Here is a 15,781-nt window from a genome sequence, read left to right on the forward strand (position 1 = left end):
CAGCACTGAATAGTTTACCCTGATCTGACCTGCATACCGGCATGCAATGAATTCTTTTTTAATTCTCTTTAATAGTCTACTCTCTGTACCCAATCATCAAATGGACAATTTTCTCTTTTACAAATGGAAGTTAATACTTTTTATTCAGTGTCTTCACCATGAGCATTGCATTTTCTAAATTGTTTTAATTTATTATTATAATTATGCTAGAGGAAAAACTAATATGCTGAACACATTTATGTTTACAATTTTTTTTTTTTATACTGACTTGCAGAATCTCTAGTGTGACTATGAGTGTCTGTCATTGTGTATGTGTGAGTGTGATCAAGGTGTGCTGTGTCTGTGTGAATGGTCGTCTTTGTCCACAGAATGGCCTCTTTTAAGCATCATATCACAGACAGCAGTGAGTGCTTGTTAACTAAGGTTTCATTCTTCAGGCCTCTCTCTCTATCTGAATGAATATATTGTGACTGACCCGCGGTCAGAAAACTCAATAGAGAATCTGAGATTGAAACGGAGCGCTGCGAATGCTGGCCCAATGCGCTTTCTGTCCTCTTTAGATCTCTTCATACAGCCAGCTTATGTGCAGGGGAATTAAATTGTGGCTAAGCAAAAGCTTTTCCATTGAGGAAAACGCGGAAAAGTTTATTGCTCTTGAGCAAACACAATTTTGACCGTTTAAGGTGATGAAGCCGCCAGCTAGGTGTGCGTTACTGAGCGTGTTGTTCTTCTGAGGTTGTGTGCAAAGGCTTGGCTTTATGTTGAGTTATGAACTCTTTTCTAACGGCACAAGCGAGTGGAAAGTATTTGAGTGCTGACGGAAACGTACAGACTCTCCGTCAGTGATAAAGACCGTCTTTGTTTGATTAAGAGGTTTAATGGGGATCATACATCATAGTGGCAAGAAATGTGAAGAGCCTTTTTGTATTAGACACAGATCTGAGTGCTTGAATGTTTTAATATGGTTTCAGAAAGATTTGATTCTTGCACGGTTTTTTTTCATATGTCTTGTTTGGGGTTTATATATAAATGCATATTTTTATCTATAATTTATTAATAATTAATATTTTTTTATATTATATATAATTGATATTTTATTCAAATAAAACAAGTAAACAATACAAATATATAATAAATTATGTAATGTATGTATAGGTTACAGATATTTATCCAAAAATATAATTTTAGTGCAATGGTATTTAGTACAATTGAAATTGTCCTATGGTAATACCACATGGTATATGAATTAGTAATAATTGAATACCTTGATATATTAAATAACCCTCGCATTACCATCTGATACCATTGTAAATCTACTGAATGGATTTTAAAGTATTAGACTTTTTGGTAACACTTTATTTTACAGCGTCCTTTTTATTATGTTACATGTACTTACCATAGTAATAACAGTAAATTATGCATAATTACATGCAACTAACCCTCACCAAACCCTAATCCTACCCTAACTCTATAGTAAGTACATGTAGTTAATTAATATTACTCAGTGCTTACATATATAATTACACTGTAACAATGACACCTTAAAATAAATTGTAACCGACTTTTTTTTATATTAAATCTTTTTTAATTGTAATAATGCATGATTTTGATAGCAACCAGACCTTATTAGTGCTTCATAAAAGTAAAATTTGGTGTATATCTGAATAACATTGCTTTTATAATTGGAACAGAAATCACAAACGTGCTCCTTTGCTCAGCCCAAATATGCTTCCTTCTTTATCTCCATCATTTTCCCCCCAGATTTATTTCACAGGAGAGCGGGAACTGCAATGTATGGGTAAAAGACAGGATTTGGAAACAATTTGGAGCTAGATTCGAACCTACAGATCGTAATGAATGTGTCAGAACATGTGCGTTAACCACTAGGCCACAACTCCATCTCAACTGGTTTAAAAAGTTGTATACAATTGTTTGGTAATGTTTTGAATACATAGCCACAAAGATAGATCAGTCTGATTCAGACAGAAACAAGCGGTTAAATTAATTGAACTCTCCCTATTGTGGTTTCCACCAAGAATAACAGTTGCTTTTAAAGTGGCTGGAAAATTGGCAAGGTTTGATCCCAAGAATTTACAGAATGGTGCAATCAGCTTGATCTGTTACTCTTATAAGGAATTAAAAAAGGGAAGAACAAATTTCACACTGTTTTTGAATTTGCAACTTTTTTTTCTTTTCTTTTTTTTTTTGGCGGTCTGCCTGACTTTAAAAGGGGTTTATACTCGAACACCTGTAATTATAGAGTTAGAGAACTGTTGTTACAAAGTTTGTGTCTTTTGAGCTCCCTTTATTCAACACTTGACATCAGAGACATCTGAAAGCTTTTAATGTCTCAACTCAACCCCCAGCAGATAACGTGTTGAGATCTCGCGTGTGAAATGTGGTGGCAGTAATGCGGCTCATTGAGCGCTAGCCCGAGGCTTCAGGGTGTGACGTGACGTCCCACCTCCCCAACCGAGTGAGTTAACTGCAAAACATCAACAGAGACCAGTTTGTGGCAGTAGTTTCTGCGCTGAAGATCATGCTCACAGCAACAGAAGACCAGTGAGGTGCATGATATGACATGTCTAGTCGAACTCCTGCTGGAGGAACAGTCAGGTTTTAGAGAGCACACATTTGCTGGCCCTGGCTATAGACCAGGGAAATGCTTACCAGGAAGTACAGTGACGGATGTAGTTTTACGAAGAACTTCATTGGGGGGGAAAAGAGAACCTTATCAAGACTTTCGTTATTGGATTATAGAATTAACTTCAGTAATAGTAATGTATTTAATTTTAATGGGAGATATGTAGGGTGTCTCAAAGTGTAAATTTGGACGAATGTGAATGCTCGAACATTGGCTCGCATTATGCATGCAATGTTCACTTTACTTGTTTTTTATTGTTTGTTATAGTGTTGTCACGATACTTGAATTTCCAACTTTGATATGGTACCTTGAAAAATATCGATATTCGATACCATGGGGAAAACTGCCATGTATACCTCCATACAGATACTTTATTATCTCATAATTTTTGGGTTATTTGGGTGAATTTGTTATAATAGCTTACACATAGCACAGGGAGGCTTTATTAGAATAAAAAAAGGCAAGTAAACAGTGTAATAAAATAAGAACAAATAAACAAATTGCAAACGATTGCACAAATAAAATACAATAGAATAAAGAGACAAATGAAATAAACATGGCTTTACTTTTTCAGGTGGGTCTAGTATTCAGGTAAGAAATGGGCTACTACAGAAATTAAAGTAATCAAATGTAAAATAACACTGGATAGTCTTCATTGTAAAAATGAAATGCAGATTAATGCTTACAATTAAAGTTGCAAAAGTTATTCAGTCAAGAGCTGCGAGTGATTTAGTCTTTGGTTCAGCAGCAGGTTTATTAGGCTGCTGTCACTTTAAGAGCTTATGCACAAATCCATTCCGTGACACATTCCAAAACTGACTATTCACCAGAATACTCGGCAATTTTTACATAATTTTGTATGTATTTGAACGTTTAAGTGCAACAAGCCATGAAAAAGTGGCAAAATACAAGTTTTGTGGGAAAATGTAGTAGTTGACAGCATTTCTCCAAATTTGGAATGAGGAGCTTATACACACAGAAAGTGAAATGTTGCTTTTTTAAAAATTTATTATAATTGACATGTATTACTAGCCTGGGTTTCCCCATGCTGCCCTGAGCGCAGTGCAATTTTATTCACGCTGCTAGGCAGCCTGGATACCATGGACTGGATTTTCCCCTCAAAAAGGGAACCAATCACAGAACGGGGAGGGAGCAGCAAGACGATGACGACGTCTATGCGACACACCGAAGCAGTTTGTTTATAACTATGGATCCAACATGGCATCAGACGCGAAGTTACCTTTCGATGCAGCTTTAGATAGTGTTCTAAGTAGTTTAGAACGCAAGTTTATTTCGTCTTCTTCCTCGTCGAATTTCTGTCGCTCTACATACGTCATCTGGTATAACTGAAACGATTGGCTATGAGGTACAGGCGCATTTGATAGATATTCGCAGCGTCCAATAAACGGCTCTGGGCATTCGTAAACCACGCCTCAAATACGAGAAAATGAACATGTGGTTCCCAGACCACGTCTCAATGAGACGAGGTCTGACGTTAGCCAGGCTAATGTATTACTGTTATATAATAACATTTTAATATTGAATTGAATTATTTTATCACTGTGAGTGAAAAGTAGAGTAAGGCCCTTTTCTTCAAGTCTTTCCAAGCCAGTGGGACAGTGTGAAAGCTGGCAGAGTTGTGTTCCATCTCACTTGTTTCAATGAATTGTTTGATTATTTTGAAGAGGACTCAATGATTGAGAGAATGAAAACAAGAAGTGAGTGTTAACGGCAGATGAATGGCAGGTTTTACAGCCAATAACAGAACTTGTTCTGTGCACAATTTGCATAATGCGGCAACTACATCCTGTTCAAACACAGTCAGGAGTCCAGTTTAAAGCGTTTGTGATAAGATGATTTAATGGCTTAACTTAATTTATTTTAATAAAATTGTATTTATAAATAAATACATTTTCAGTCACTGTGACTCACAGGGTCGAGTATTTCAATAGCAATTATGTAATTTGAGTTTCCGACTCATCAGATAATGTGACCTTTTATGTGTTTATGGGTGGGAGGGATAATGGATGTATCATTGCGATGTAATGCATAATCTAACTAGTTCATCAGGTTTTGTAATCAGAATTATTCGGAGTAATTTATCATACAGGCTAATAGCAAGCCAGTTTAGTCTATGCCTTTCCCAGGTGTTTACCTCAGCTGTTATCAAGTTTATAGATCCATTCCTCTCACATTAGTGATTAAATATAGCTTTTTTTGGGGGCTGTGCTTCACAGCTGTACAAGTGTTAGCCCAAAAATGTAGCATCTTTTTGTTTTCCTTTCCTTAAATGACTTTAGGTTGAGGAAAAGTCAAACAAAGTCCAGCCGTGTGTGTGGCCCTACAATGGGCTGCCTTTACTGATTGTGAGAGATTGTTTTTCCACTGTTTTTCTTTCCTAGAAAGAGAATCATTGGAAAGGCAAAGGAATCATTGTGATATAAGCAAGGAATACAATTCATAACAATCTTTTCACACATTGTGATTGTATTGCTAAATTAATAAATTTGAGCTAGATGAAGAAGCTTCCACTGTAAACAACTTTTGTTGATCATAATGGGAGCGATCTAATTTTGTTCTGGCTAAACTGAGTTGTTGCTAACCAAAGAGAATGAGTGCATAGGCTTTAGGGGGTGTTGAAGAGCTGCTTTTTCTGGCACCCTGTCTTGTGTGAGCGGTCTCTTGATAAATGTGCAGTGCTCTTTCTGCAGGCTGGAGGCTTTGGTGCAGTGATGCATTAGTGTGATTATGCAGAAGCAAAGTAATTGACCTGTTTAAAACTTTGGGGCCGCAGCACTAATTCCTCAATATTACGACACTGAAGAGTTTTATATAAAACCGTGCATTAGTTGTTATAGTTAATTAAATTCAGTGTATTAAAAAAAGTCATATTTAATATATTTTAAAATATAATTTATTCTTTTGATAGCAAAGATGAATTTTCAGCATCATTACTCCAGTCCTCAGTGTCACATGATCCTTCAGAAATCATGCTAATATGATGATTGGCTGGTCAGAGAAACATTATTACATTGCATAATATTTTTGTGGAAATTTTCCTTATATTTAAGAGAATATAATAGAATGAATTCTATAATAATAAATAATAAATTCTATTTGTAATATTATAAATATATGTACTGTCACTTTTGATCAATTTAATGTATCTTTGCTGAATAAATATTAATTCCGTAAAAAAAAAAAAAAATCTCACTGATTTTTGAAACGTAGTGTAACCTATAAAATGTATATGTTAATTGTACAGAATGAAGAGTTTATTTTCCTTAGTTCCCAGCTCTATATCTCTCATTAGAGGCGTTTTGTATTTAGAGAGGCAATGCAACTCGGTCGAGATGTCATATGTGTCCCGTCCTCCCCTCTTCTGGGTCAGATTGCCCTGATTCAGGTACAAGGCCTTTGCTAAAAGAAACTAGGTCAATGTGCTTCATGTGCCTCTTTTACAGATCCATGAGTGTAACGTAATTACCCACCTCAATGGAATGATATTTCTGCCGTTATTTACTCACCTTCATGTCATTCCAAACCAGTTGGACTGACTTTCATTCTTCCGTGGAAATAAGTTTGACTGTTTTCCATGCTCTTTTCCATGCAATTACAGTAAAGGGCTACTGATGATTTCAAGTAGTCCATATGACTCGTTTACTATGTCTCCTATCATGTGAGCATTTCATTCTTTTCAGTCAGATTTTTATCAATGAATCAGTTAAAAGTAAGTCATATGGGTTTAAAACAACATGAGGGTGAGTGAATGATGACAGAAGTTTCATTTTTGGGCAAACAATTCCTTTAATCCGCATTAATGAGAAATTTGTGTTGCTTTGTTTGAACCATACATTCCTGTGAAAGATAAGATGACTTATGTTGCAAGCTGTCTGAGACATGTTACAAAATGAAGCCCATTCAGCCACTTATTAAATAAAGAGTGGGGGAAGAAAGGATTAAAGAGAGGAGAGGAGAGAACAATGTGATGAAACTGTTCTTTCAGAACTCTTAAGCAACGAGTTTTTCCTCTTGGCATTTAGCAGCTTCTGATGGAGCTCAGAATGGAAGATTGTGAGATTAAGGACATTGATATTAATTTCCTTTTTCTTTTTTCCCTCCAGGAGCAACGAAAGAGATCGGATCAGCTTTGACCAGGATGTGTATGAGACACAGAAGCATTGAGAACAAGCTCAAACTGTTCACCACGTATGACTTTTTACTTATGACTTTCATAAACTGAGTAGTTAAATTGGTAATGGAGATTATGTATTATACAATTCATTACCTGTATGGACAACTTTAACTTTGTGTGTGTGCGTGTGTGCAGAGCTCTCATGGATAACTTGATCACTCCTCTGGAACTGAAAATTGAAGAGTGGAAGAAGGTTGCCAGTCAGCTGGATAAAGACCATGCCAAAGGTATCGGCCTCCTTCCCTGTGTGATTATAATCGATATTCGACTGGTTTAGAATTTAATCTTTGTGTACAAAAAGTTGGCAGGAGGTAAAGTATCGTTTAAATCCTATAATGGAAGTGTTTCTAGCTAAGTAGGGTTGAATTCAAAGGAAGAGTTTACCTGAAAACAAAAAGTTGACTCAAGCTGAATAAAAAATAAAAAATAAAAATAAGAAGAAGAATATCCAGTTTCATACATCAGTTTCAGACTTCACATATAAACAATATAGTCAAGTCTTAAAGGGATAGTTCTCCCAAAAATGTTAATTCTTTCATCTTTTATTCACCGCCATGTCATTCCAAACCCATAAATCTTTGGTTAAAAACGTAGAAGATCAAAAAAGTTCAAATAGGCATCGTAAAATTAATCCATATGAATTTTAAGAAAATTAACCAGAAATTTTGAGGGTTTGAAACGACATGGGGATGAGAAAATCATGATTGAATTTCCATTTTTATGTGAACTATCCCTAGTCTATGCTGTTTTCAGGTGATGAATGAACAAACATTTATGGCGTGCTTCCCATCTAATAAATCACAATAACCTTTGTGCTTTATTACTTTTGATGTGAAACAAAGTCTCAGATTTCAATTCTGTCCATTTTATTACGAAATTCAAACAATAAATGCCATTTGGTGCTCTTTAATGTGGCGTGAAAGATCACTGTTGCCGCCTCAGATCAAGCAAAAGCCATTCAGTGACCATAAACTCGTTAGTCAGGTAAATATATTTTGATAAATATATGCACCATGTTACATATTCAATATAACATTTTTTTTTTTACTGTTCTTCAGTATTTAATGTGTTTGAAAAAATCTGTCAGGTTTTTATTACAGCTACAATTTAAATGTTTATATTTCAAAAACGAATTGGAGTAGAAAATAATTAATCAATTATAAAGTTAGTATTATAACTTTATTATTATTTAAAAAAAAGTTTTTGAATACAAATCAGTTAATATTAAATATTTCACTCCCTGTATAGTTTACAGCATTAGTTGAGATTTTTTCCTTGAGAAAATTTGCCATGTATTATACCTGATATATATCTAAATTAATCAATATTTATTCGAATCACAAGCCTGTGAATTGAAATCGAATCAAATCGTGAGATTTGAGTCAATACCCAGCCCTAGCAAAAAATGTTATAATAATAATTATATCACCACCCCTTTAAGATCACCAGTGTCGAAAAAATTGTCCTATTAGCTGCACACTGTTAATTATTAAATGGCTCTTAGCTCTGTGGGAGTCCCTCAGACAGTTATATCACCGCTCATAATGGATCATTTATTCATAAGAACAATCCATTATGTCATATAAAATAGGCGTTCAATCAGTTGCTTTGCAACTCACCAGTAAATACGCAGCTACACCCACGCAATCTCCAACACGGCTGTCTGGGGTTGCTAAGGGGTCGTTTCGTTTGACATCATTGTGAATAATTTATTATCAGTGCTTGCTAAGGAAGGCAGAGTTATTGTTGCTCATATTTAAGATTAGAGATTTGAACAACTGCCTTAATTAACATTTATCTTTTGCCTCCACCGACGAGGCTAATGTTCTTCTTTTTTTTTCTTTTTTTTTTTAGAATATAAGAAGGCACGCGCAGATATCAAGAAGAAATCTTCAGACACCATTAAACTGCAGAAGAAAGTTAAAAAAGGTAAGATCTGACCGCTTACATAGGAAATCATTAAATGAAAGTCACAGAGGCTGAACACCTTGGGTAAATAATGTCTTAATAATGTTCTGTGAGTTGCAACATATAATGTCCTGTTGTCTTGTTATACACACACACACACACACACACACACACACACACACACACACACACACACACACATACTCTTTCTCAAATTACTGCCTCAGATCTCTTTGTCTTAACACAATATGATATGCCCATGACTTCTGTTGGCACCACACCTTGTGTTGTCATAATACCACACCCTCTGTTGTCATGGCATCAACCTTGGTGATCTTGGCCCTGGTCTAACTGCATTGTGCACACACCTTTAAAAAAATCTAGCCTAGAGTTACAAAGTACTGTAACGAAATGATGAGGACATAGTTTTACCAACAAATCCAAATACAATTTTTTTTTTTTTTTTTTTTTAATCTCGCATCACCTATAAAACATATCAAGGTCATAATTCACCCCAAAATCAAAAGAAAAAATATATAGTTTGCATAAGTAAAATGAAGCTGGTTTGGAGAATCATCACATTCATCCTCAAATTTTCATTACGGTAATGCAGAATAAAAATTGTATTACAAAAATGGCACAAAAAAAAACTGTTTATTAGTTATATTCTATCATAGTATTTTTTATTTTAGTTTTAGCAATTTATGTGCTTTTTTTATTTTTATTACTTAGATTTTTGCTATACTGATGTGCACAAAATGTGAATAATTTTCCATCGTTTTGCAAGCAAAGATGGAGTTGGTGATCAAGAAAAATGTCACGTTGCAATGTTGGAAATATTTCAGTTTTAAACCATGAAGGCAAGCCAGTGGATATCACACAAGCAATGTGCAAACTTTCTCCAAGAGTTATGCCGGTGGAGAAATCTCAAACACCAGTCAATTATTCACTATACAGATTTATTACTTTCTTTGATTTTAGTGTGTGAAACATGGTGTGGACGTGTTGGTGTGAGATTCAGCTTTGTGTATTGAATAGTTAACAGAGACTTTGAATAAGATTTGAATACTGTTGGCATCATTTTGAGAGTGGCGGAATGAGGCACCAGACGAGTTCTAGATGTGATGCATTGAATGCATGGAATAAAGGCGTTGAGAAAGATAGATGCGTATGCAGATGTGTTCTGTCATTATGGTGGGTGTCGTCTGCTTCAGCTGTGTGTGGGCAGCAGTAAGAGACTGAACAGTCATTCGCTGTTCACTTCTGCTCCGGTCTATTTGATGGGTCAAAACGCCCGCTGATCTATATTCTGCATCCACCCTCACTCAAACGCTTATTCATCATTTCCAGAGGATGTGATAAAAGTGACTTTTGAAACATCAGTTTTCAGTGTGCTCATACATACAGCATAAATCATAAAATGACGAGTTAGATTAGCCTGACGTCGTCATACTCAGATTCTAGTCAGAATGTGAGTCTGATACTGCTCCATTGGGCTGTGATTATGGGGCGTGTTTCAACCGAACCAGGAAAGAAAATGCCTCTGCGCTCAATTGGATAGACCTACAACCAATCAGAGCAACGGAGTAAGTGACGTATGTTCTTCATTCATCACTTAAATTAATGCGCTGTCGATATCTTCTATAACAGACGCGATGGCGGAATCTACACATCTCAATTCTCCAGCGGCAGCCATCTTTGTTGTAAACGAATTCAACCCAAGCGCTCTTTGGTGACGCGGATGATTATGTTACTGTTGATCATCTGTCCATCATCGTATAAAGCCCGCCCTGACAATTTGATTGGTCCGAACAGCTCTGGTTCGAGCATAGTTGCTCCACAACGGGTCAAGTCCAGACCGAATCCAGGCTAGAGTTAGATATGATGATCCCCTAAAATATAAAGACAGCTATATATATATATACTTTTTTTTAAGCCAAAAAATGTATACTTTTATTCAGCAAGGATGGATTAAATTGATCAAAAGTGACAGAAATATTTTGTGACCATGGAAAATTATTTACTATTTCAACTAAATTCTGTTCTTTTGAACTTTCTATTAATCAAATCATTCAGAAAAAATTATCATGAATTCCACAAAAATAATTAAGCAACACAACTTTTTTTTTTAACATTTAATGTTTCTTGAACACCCAACCAGCATATTAGAATGTAGGGCTGGGTTGGAAATATCTATTTCTCAATTTTAATCTGTTCTTAGATTATAATTTTTTTAAATCAGTTCTCATTTAGATACATTTTTTTTTTTTTTTTCATTTTGAAAATTTATCAAAATATCTTCCCCTCCCGCTTGCAGTGACATCTAATCTCTTCTCTGATAACGTGTTTACTGGTGCGAGGACGGGACAACCTGTCAATCACATGAGATCAAAAAAAATTAAAAATGAGATCCAATTTCATTAAAAAAAAATAGGTTGCTAAAAGGTGATTTTATGCATGTTTCTGTAATTTGAGGAAATTTGCCGTTTTTGACAAAACATTGTAACCAAAATAGCTCATAGCTCAAGGCCACACAAACTCTCAGAGAGGAAAGCGATCTCCCATCCTTCCTTCAATTGGCATGTCATCTTTCCCAACATTGGGAAAACACCCTGTGGTCATACACTCCCTTTCATATAGAAGGGTGCTGCGGCTGCACAATCTGTCTTGTCTGGTATTTAGGAGTAATATGACCTTTGATCCAGTGTCTTTTGGTTTAAGTCACTGAATTTGAAAACTGAAAAGCAAGATCTGTATAATTAGGCTGGACATGTTCCCTCTCGCAAGATATTTTCTTCAAATTCATTAGTAACTCTTTAGCGGACTGTTTGTATCTTCTTGGTTTGATCAGTGGTGGTTTATTTCCAACTAGCCAGTAACTTGGTTTCATTTACTCCCTAAATGAAAATCATTTCTTTAATTTGTAGTTCCTCCTTCAGGGATATGATTTTTTTCACCGTATTTTCCAACCAAGTGAATTGTGTAAATCCAAGAAAGTTTTTTTTTAACTGGGTGCCGTGGTGCTGTACGATGATTGAAATTGTGAAATGGCCATAAACAATTTCTAAATAAACTGCGAAATATTATGTTTTCTATTATATTTATTATTTCATGAACGGATTGCTTCTAACAGCACTATTAGCATGTTAAACAGGGTTCAAAGCACCAAATGTGTGTTATTTTTTTTTTTTATGTATGTATTTTGACAATGCATGGTGGCGAGAATGTGATATGGATTTGTGCGATCATCAAATCCCAACGGTTGTGATGTTGTTATATAAATATATATAGTCTGATACGCTGCATGTAACAGCACTGTGTTTTCAGTTTCAGTTCACAGTAAATGCTGCTCTGCATGTGCTGTGTGTTTGAGTTGCTTATAATTTGCATTGGGGAACGCAACATCCATCATGAGAATCGTTTATAAATCTGTTGTTGTCAACAAAGAGAAGCGTGGTCAGGTTTGCCTGCTCCCTCTAAGAGAGTCCTTCACTATGATGTTAGTCATCTGCAGCAGAATGAGGAAAACATGGCCTTGGCTTGACAGTCTGAATCATAAAAGAGGGGCCGAAAGAAGTGTTAGCATAAGTGATTCAGAGGCTAGCGCTTTTATATCACTGCACATCCATAAACCCATCGCTGTGCCATTTGATTTACTGCTGTAACTCACACAGATGGTGAAAAAATGAAAATAAATATGGCGTCTAGACCTGTGATGAGTCTCGGAGTGCACATTCATCTTTATAACTTGCATTTGTGTTACTCTGAGGTCTATGGGGGCAGACCGCTCAGAAGACTTGGACGCCTCTGTGTGGAGATTGTGAAGAAAGAGCATTGGTTCTGAATTATTAAAATTCATGCACATTAGTATTCCAATACCGTTGCAGCTGTGTTTGAGATGGTAGGAAGAACTAGAGGTCTGGATTTTCTGCTCTCTCTCTAGTGTTTGAATTAACTACATTTTGTTAAATTAATTAAATTGTATTTGTTTATATCTGTTGCATAAATTTAGCCACTATGTTAAAGGGATGGTTTGGAGTAAAATCAACCTAGGGTCCTTTGCACCATGACCTCGAGCCAAACACAACCCCCCCCCCCCCCCCCCCCCCCCCAAACACAAACCCCAAAAAGCCCGTAAAAGTCCTGCAGAAAGCGATGCATAAGGATGTAGTGTAACGACGTCCAGTTCCAGGAATGCACTAATATTTTGTTGGTATACCAGTTTGCAACAATTATTAGTTAACACTAAGTTGTCAACACTTAGAAAAAAAATTTAATTTGTCGTTATATTACATCCTTATGCATTACTTTCTGTCAGGACTTTAACGTGCTTTACCCAATCCACTGAAGTGATGTCGACGTCCGGGTTAGCGGTAGCATTAGCCATCAGGCAAGTGTTATTTAAATAAACTCCTGATGTACTTACAAACTTTCCAATGCCTCGTTTTATGAGTACAGAACCTATTTGTACCACTGTGGAAGTTTGGTACCATTCTGGGCATTATAAGTGGGGTAATTTACGAGATGCATCCTTGGATCCGTTAGCGCCTGCACTAAGCCATCCGGCTGATATTTCAAAATAAGCTCTAACTTTAATTATGTTCGACCAAGGGAAAAAAGGCTTCTGGGGGGTGTTTGGATCGAGGTCATGGTGCGAAGGACCCTTGGTTGATTTTACTCTGAACCATCCCTTTAAGCCTGTCTTAAAAACTAGTTTGACAAACTAGCAGTTAACCAAGGGGCATTCAGTCTTACATTTCTGATTCAAATTAGACCAAGCTACCTTTTTATGTAACTGGCCTTAAAAAGTTAGATGACTAACTTTTAAGACTAGTCTATGCAGTTTATGCAGCCGGCCCCAGGTCTACATTCACACGTTGCCATGCTCTCATTGGTTAACAGTGAGATCCTTGTGGGCGCTTAGCCTTCATTCAGGAGGCAGTACTGCATTGGATCCGTGACTAACCGTCATCATCCTCATTCTTCTTCTTCTTCTTCTTCTTCTTCTTCTTCTTCTTATTATTATTAAGGTTAATTTGCCCTACTTCTCCCAGAAAACCTGCACACCTGCCTCCTGCTTGTGTTTATGGAGAGAAGGTGTCTGCTTATGATGACATCATAGCTTCCAACCGCTCGGGATTTCTAGACCTGAGGGAATGTCTCTCTGGCACACACACACAACTTTGTCTGAATGGCTCTGGGTTATTTTACCCTCACCTCTCTTTTTTGTTTTTAAATGAGGTTTGTGTGTGTTTAGCAAGCTCAAGCCAAACACCAGAGCTGTGCTACTTTTCAGAAATGTGCATGGGTCACTTCACTTGGTTCTACTTTATATAAACTTTATAGAGTTTTGAGAAGTTGCTTACTGGCCAAGTCAGTTTTTTTTTTTTTTTTTTTTTTTTTTACAATGTTTAGTTTATCACTCTTTCTTATTTCTCCCTGTTGGCTTGAATTCCATTTAAGTTCTGTAAGAGGAAACAGGCTCCTGTAACATACTTCAAATAGAGCTGTATGTTTCCTAAGCCATTTGTCTTGCAGACAGGCCGTGGGATTTATCAACAGACCTACTGACCTTTGCCCTTTAAACTTCAGATGACCCCAGCCTTAAGCTCTCCTACCCAACCTGGGTTAATTTTATCCTTCACTATAGGCTATGTTTGAAGGTGCAATGGCCTTAGAGCATCTAAACACGCATTCAGTCACAGTCCAGCACAAGGTCAATGCACTCAATGACCAGGGATCATCTCTTTTCTCGGAAGGTCAAAGGACTTAATTGAGTTTCACAACACTGACAAGAATTGCTTAAATCCCAAAGATGCATAACGCAGCACATAAACGGATTTGCAGAAGTTGTTTAGAACTACTGTTGCTTGTGCAACATTCGTTTATCTGTTATTTGATGGATCTATTTCTATTAATCTAATAAGAAATGCGACTTCGACTCGATAGGTGTTCTCTAAGCGTTAATGAACCTTATTGTCAGGATTTTAGTCTTTTTTAATCAAGAAATTGTACATTTAAACTGTTGGAATGTTCTGTTCTCAGGTGTTGTTGTCACCAATGATTATTATTGTTTTTTCTTCAACCAAAAGTGTGTAAATAGGGGGTCACTGAGATAAAGTTAGTAGTATTCACCAGGTCATATGATTGTCTTCATCTAATGTGAGCAAACATTATTATAAACATGTCTGAAGTACTTCTGAAGAAACCTATGATAATAACCGTACATCTGTCTTGCATGTCATCTTGGATTGCAGAAGATCTGGTGTCACAAAGGACACCTGAGGTTATTGTTAGCAATGGGTCGATGAGGTCAGAGATGTACGCTTGTACACGCCTTGCTATTGCGTCCTGCACACAGCTGTCAGAGTGCTCTCCTGTCAGTGGAATGCTAAACATGTAGCTGTGTGTATTTTTGAGACTGAGAAGGGCTGCAAATTGTCCATAAACTTGAGGTTTTTGCAGTGATGCTATAGAAGAACTATGTTGGGTTGCCCAATGAACCTTTCAGTGAACAGTTCTTAAAAGAACCATGTTTTTTTTTGCGTAAATAACATTGAGAAAATTGAAAATTGAAGATTCCAATAAATAATCTTTATTTTTAAGAGTGTAGGGCTGAGCAATATTGAATTTTCATGATAAATTTGACGAGTTTGGTAACGTTGCACATTGGTGGTGGTTGAGGAGATTCCCCCTTCCATGTAAAGCGCTTTGAGTACCCAGAAAAGCGCTATATAAATGTAACAAATTATTATTATTATTATTATAATATTATTACAACTATAAAATTAGGATTGAATATCAAGATATTGCTCATCCCTGTCATGCACACTCACACACAGAGGAAAAGCTCAGGTCATGTGTTTAAAGCTCCTCACATGGTGTGTGCTGGCATGAGGTCTGACTCTGTAAACAAACCTCTAAATGTGATTAACCTCACATTTCTCCCATTGCACTTCATCAGTACAGTTAGAGCACCAGGAGACAGAAGCAGATATGTATATATATTTACTGTATTATTTCGGCTACCCTGC

At 36.4% G+C, this 15,781-nt stretch overlaps 1 protein-coding gene across 2 annotated transcripts in view; it reads left to right on the plus strand.

Annotated features, from left to right (window-relative positions):
* mtss1 (MTSS I-BAR domain containing 1) overlaps positions 1-15,781 on the plus strand; it is a 65,433-nt gene that overhangs the window by 35,487 nt on the left and 14,165 nt on the right. For both annotated transcript variants that reach the window (XM_082136398.1, XM_082136399.1), the window contains exons 4-6: positions 6,769-6,853; positions 6,975-7,066; positions 8,694-8,768. In XM_082136398.1, the coding sequence (XP_081992524.1) occupies positions 6,769-6,853; positions 6,975-7,066; positions 8,694-8,768 (252 nt within the window). The remainder of the gene's footprint in view (positions 1-6,768; positions 6,854-6,974; positions 7,067-8,693; positions 8,769-15,781) is intronic.

Source organism: Leuciscus leuciscus (assembly GCF_965113295.1).
Source record: "Leuciscus leuciscus genome assembly, chromosome: 14".
Lineage (NCBI taxonomy): Eukaryota > Metazoa > Chordata > Actinopteri > Cypriniformes > Leuciscidae > Leuciscus > Leuciscus leuciscus.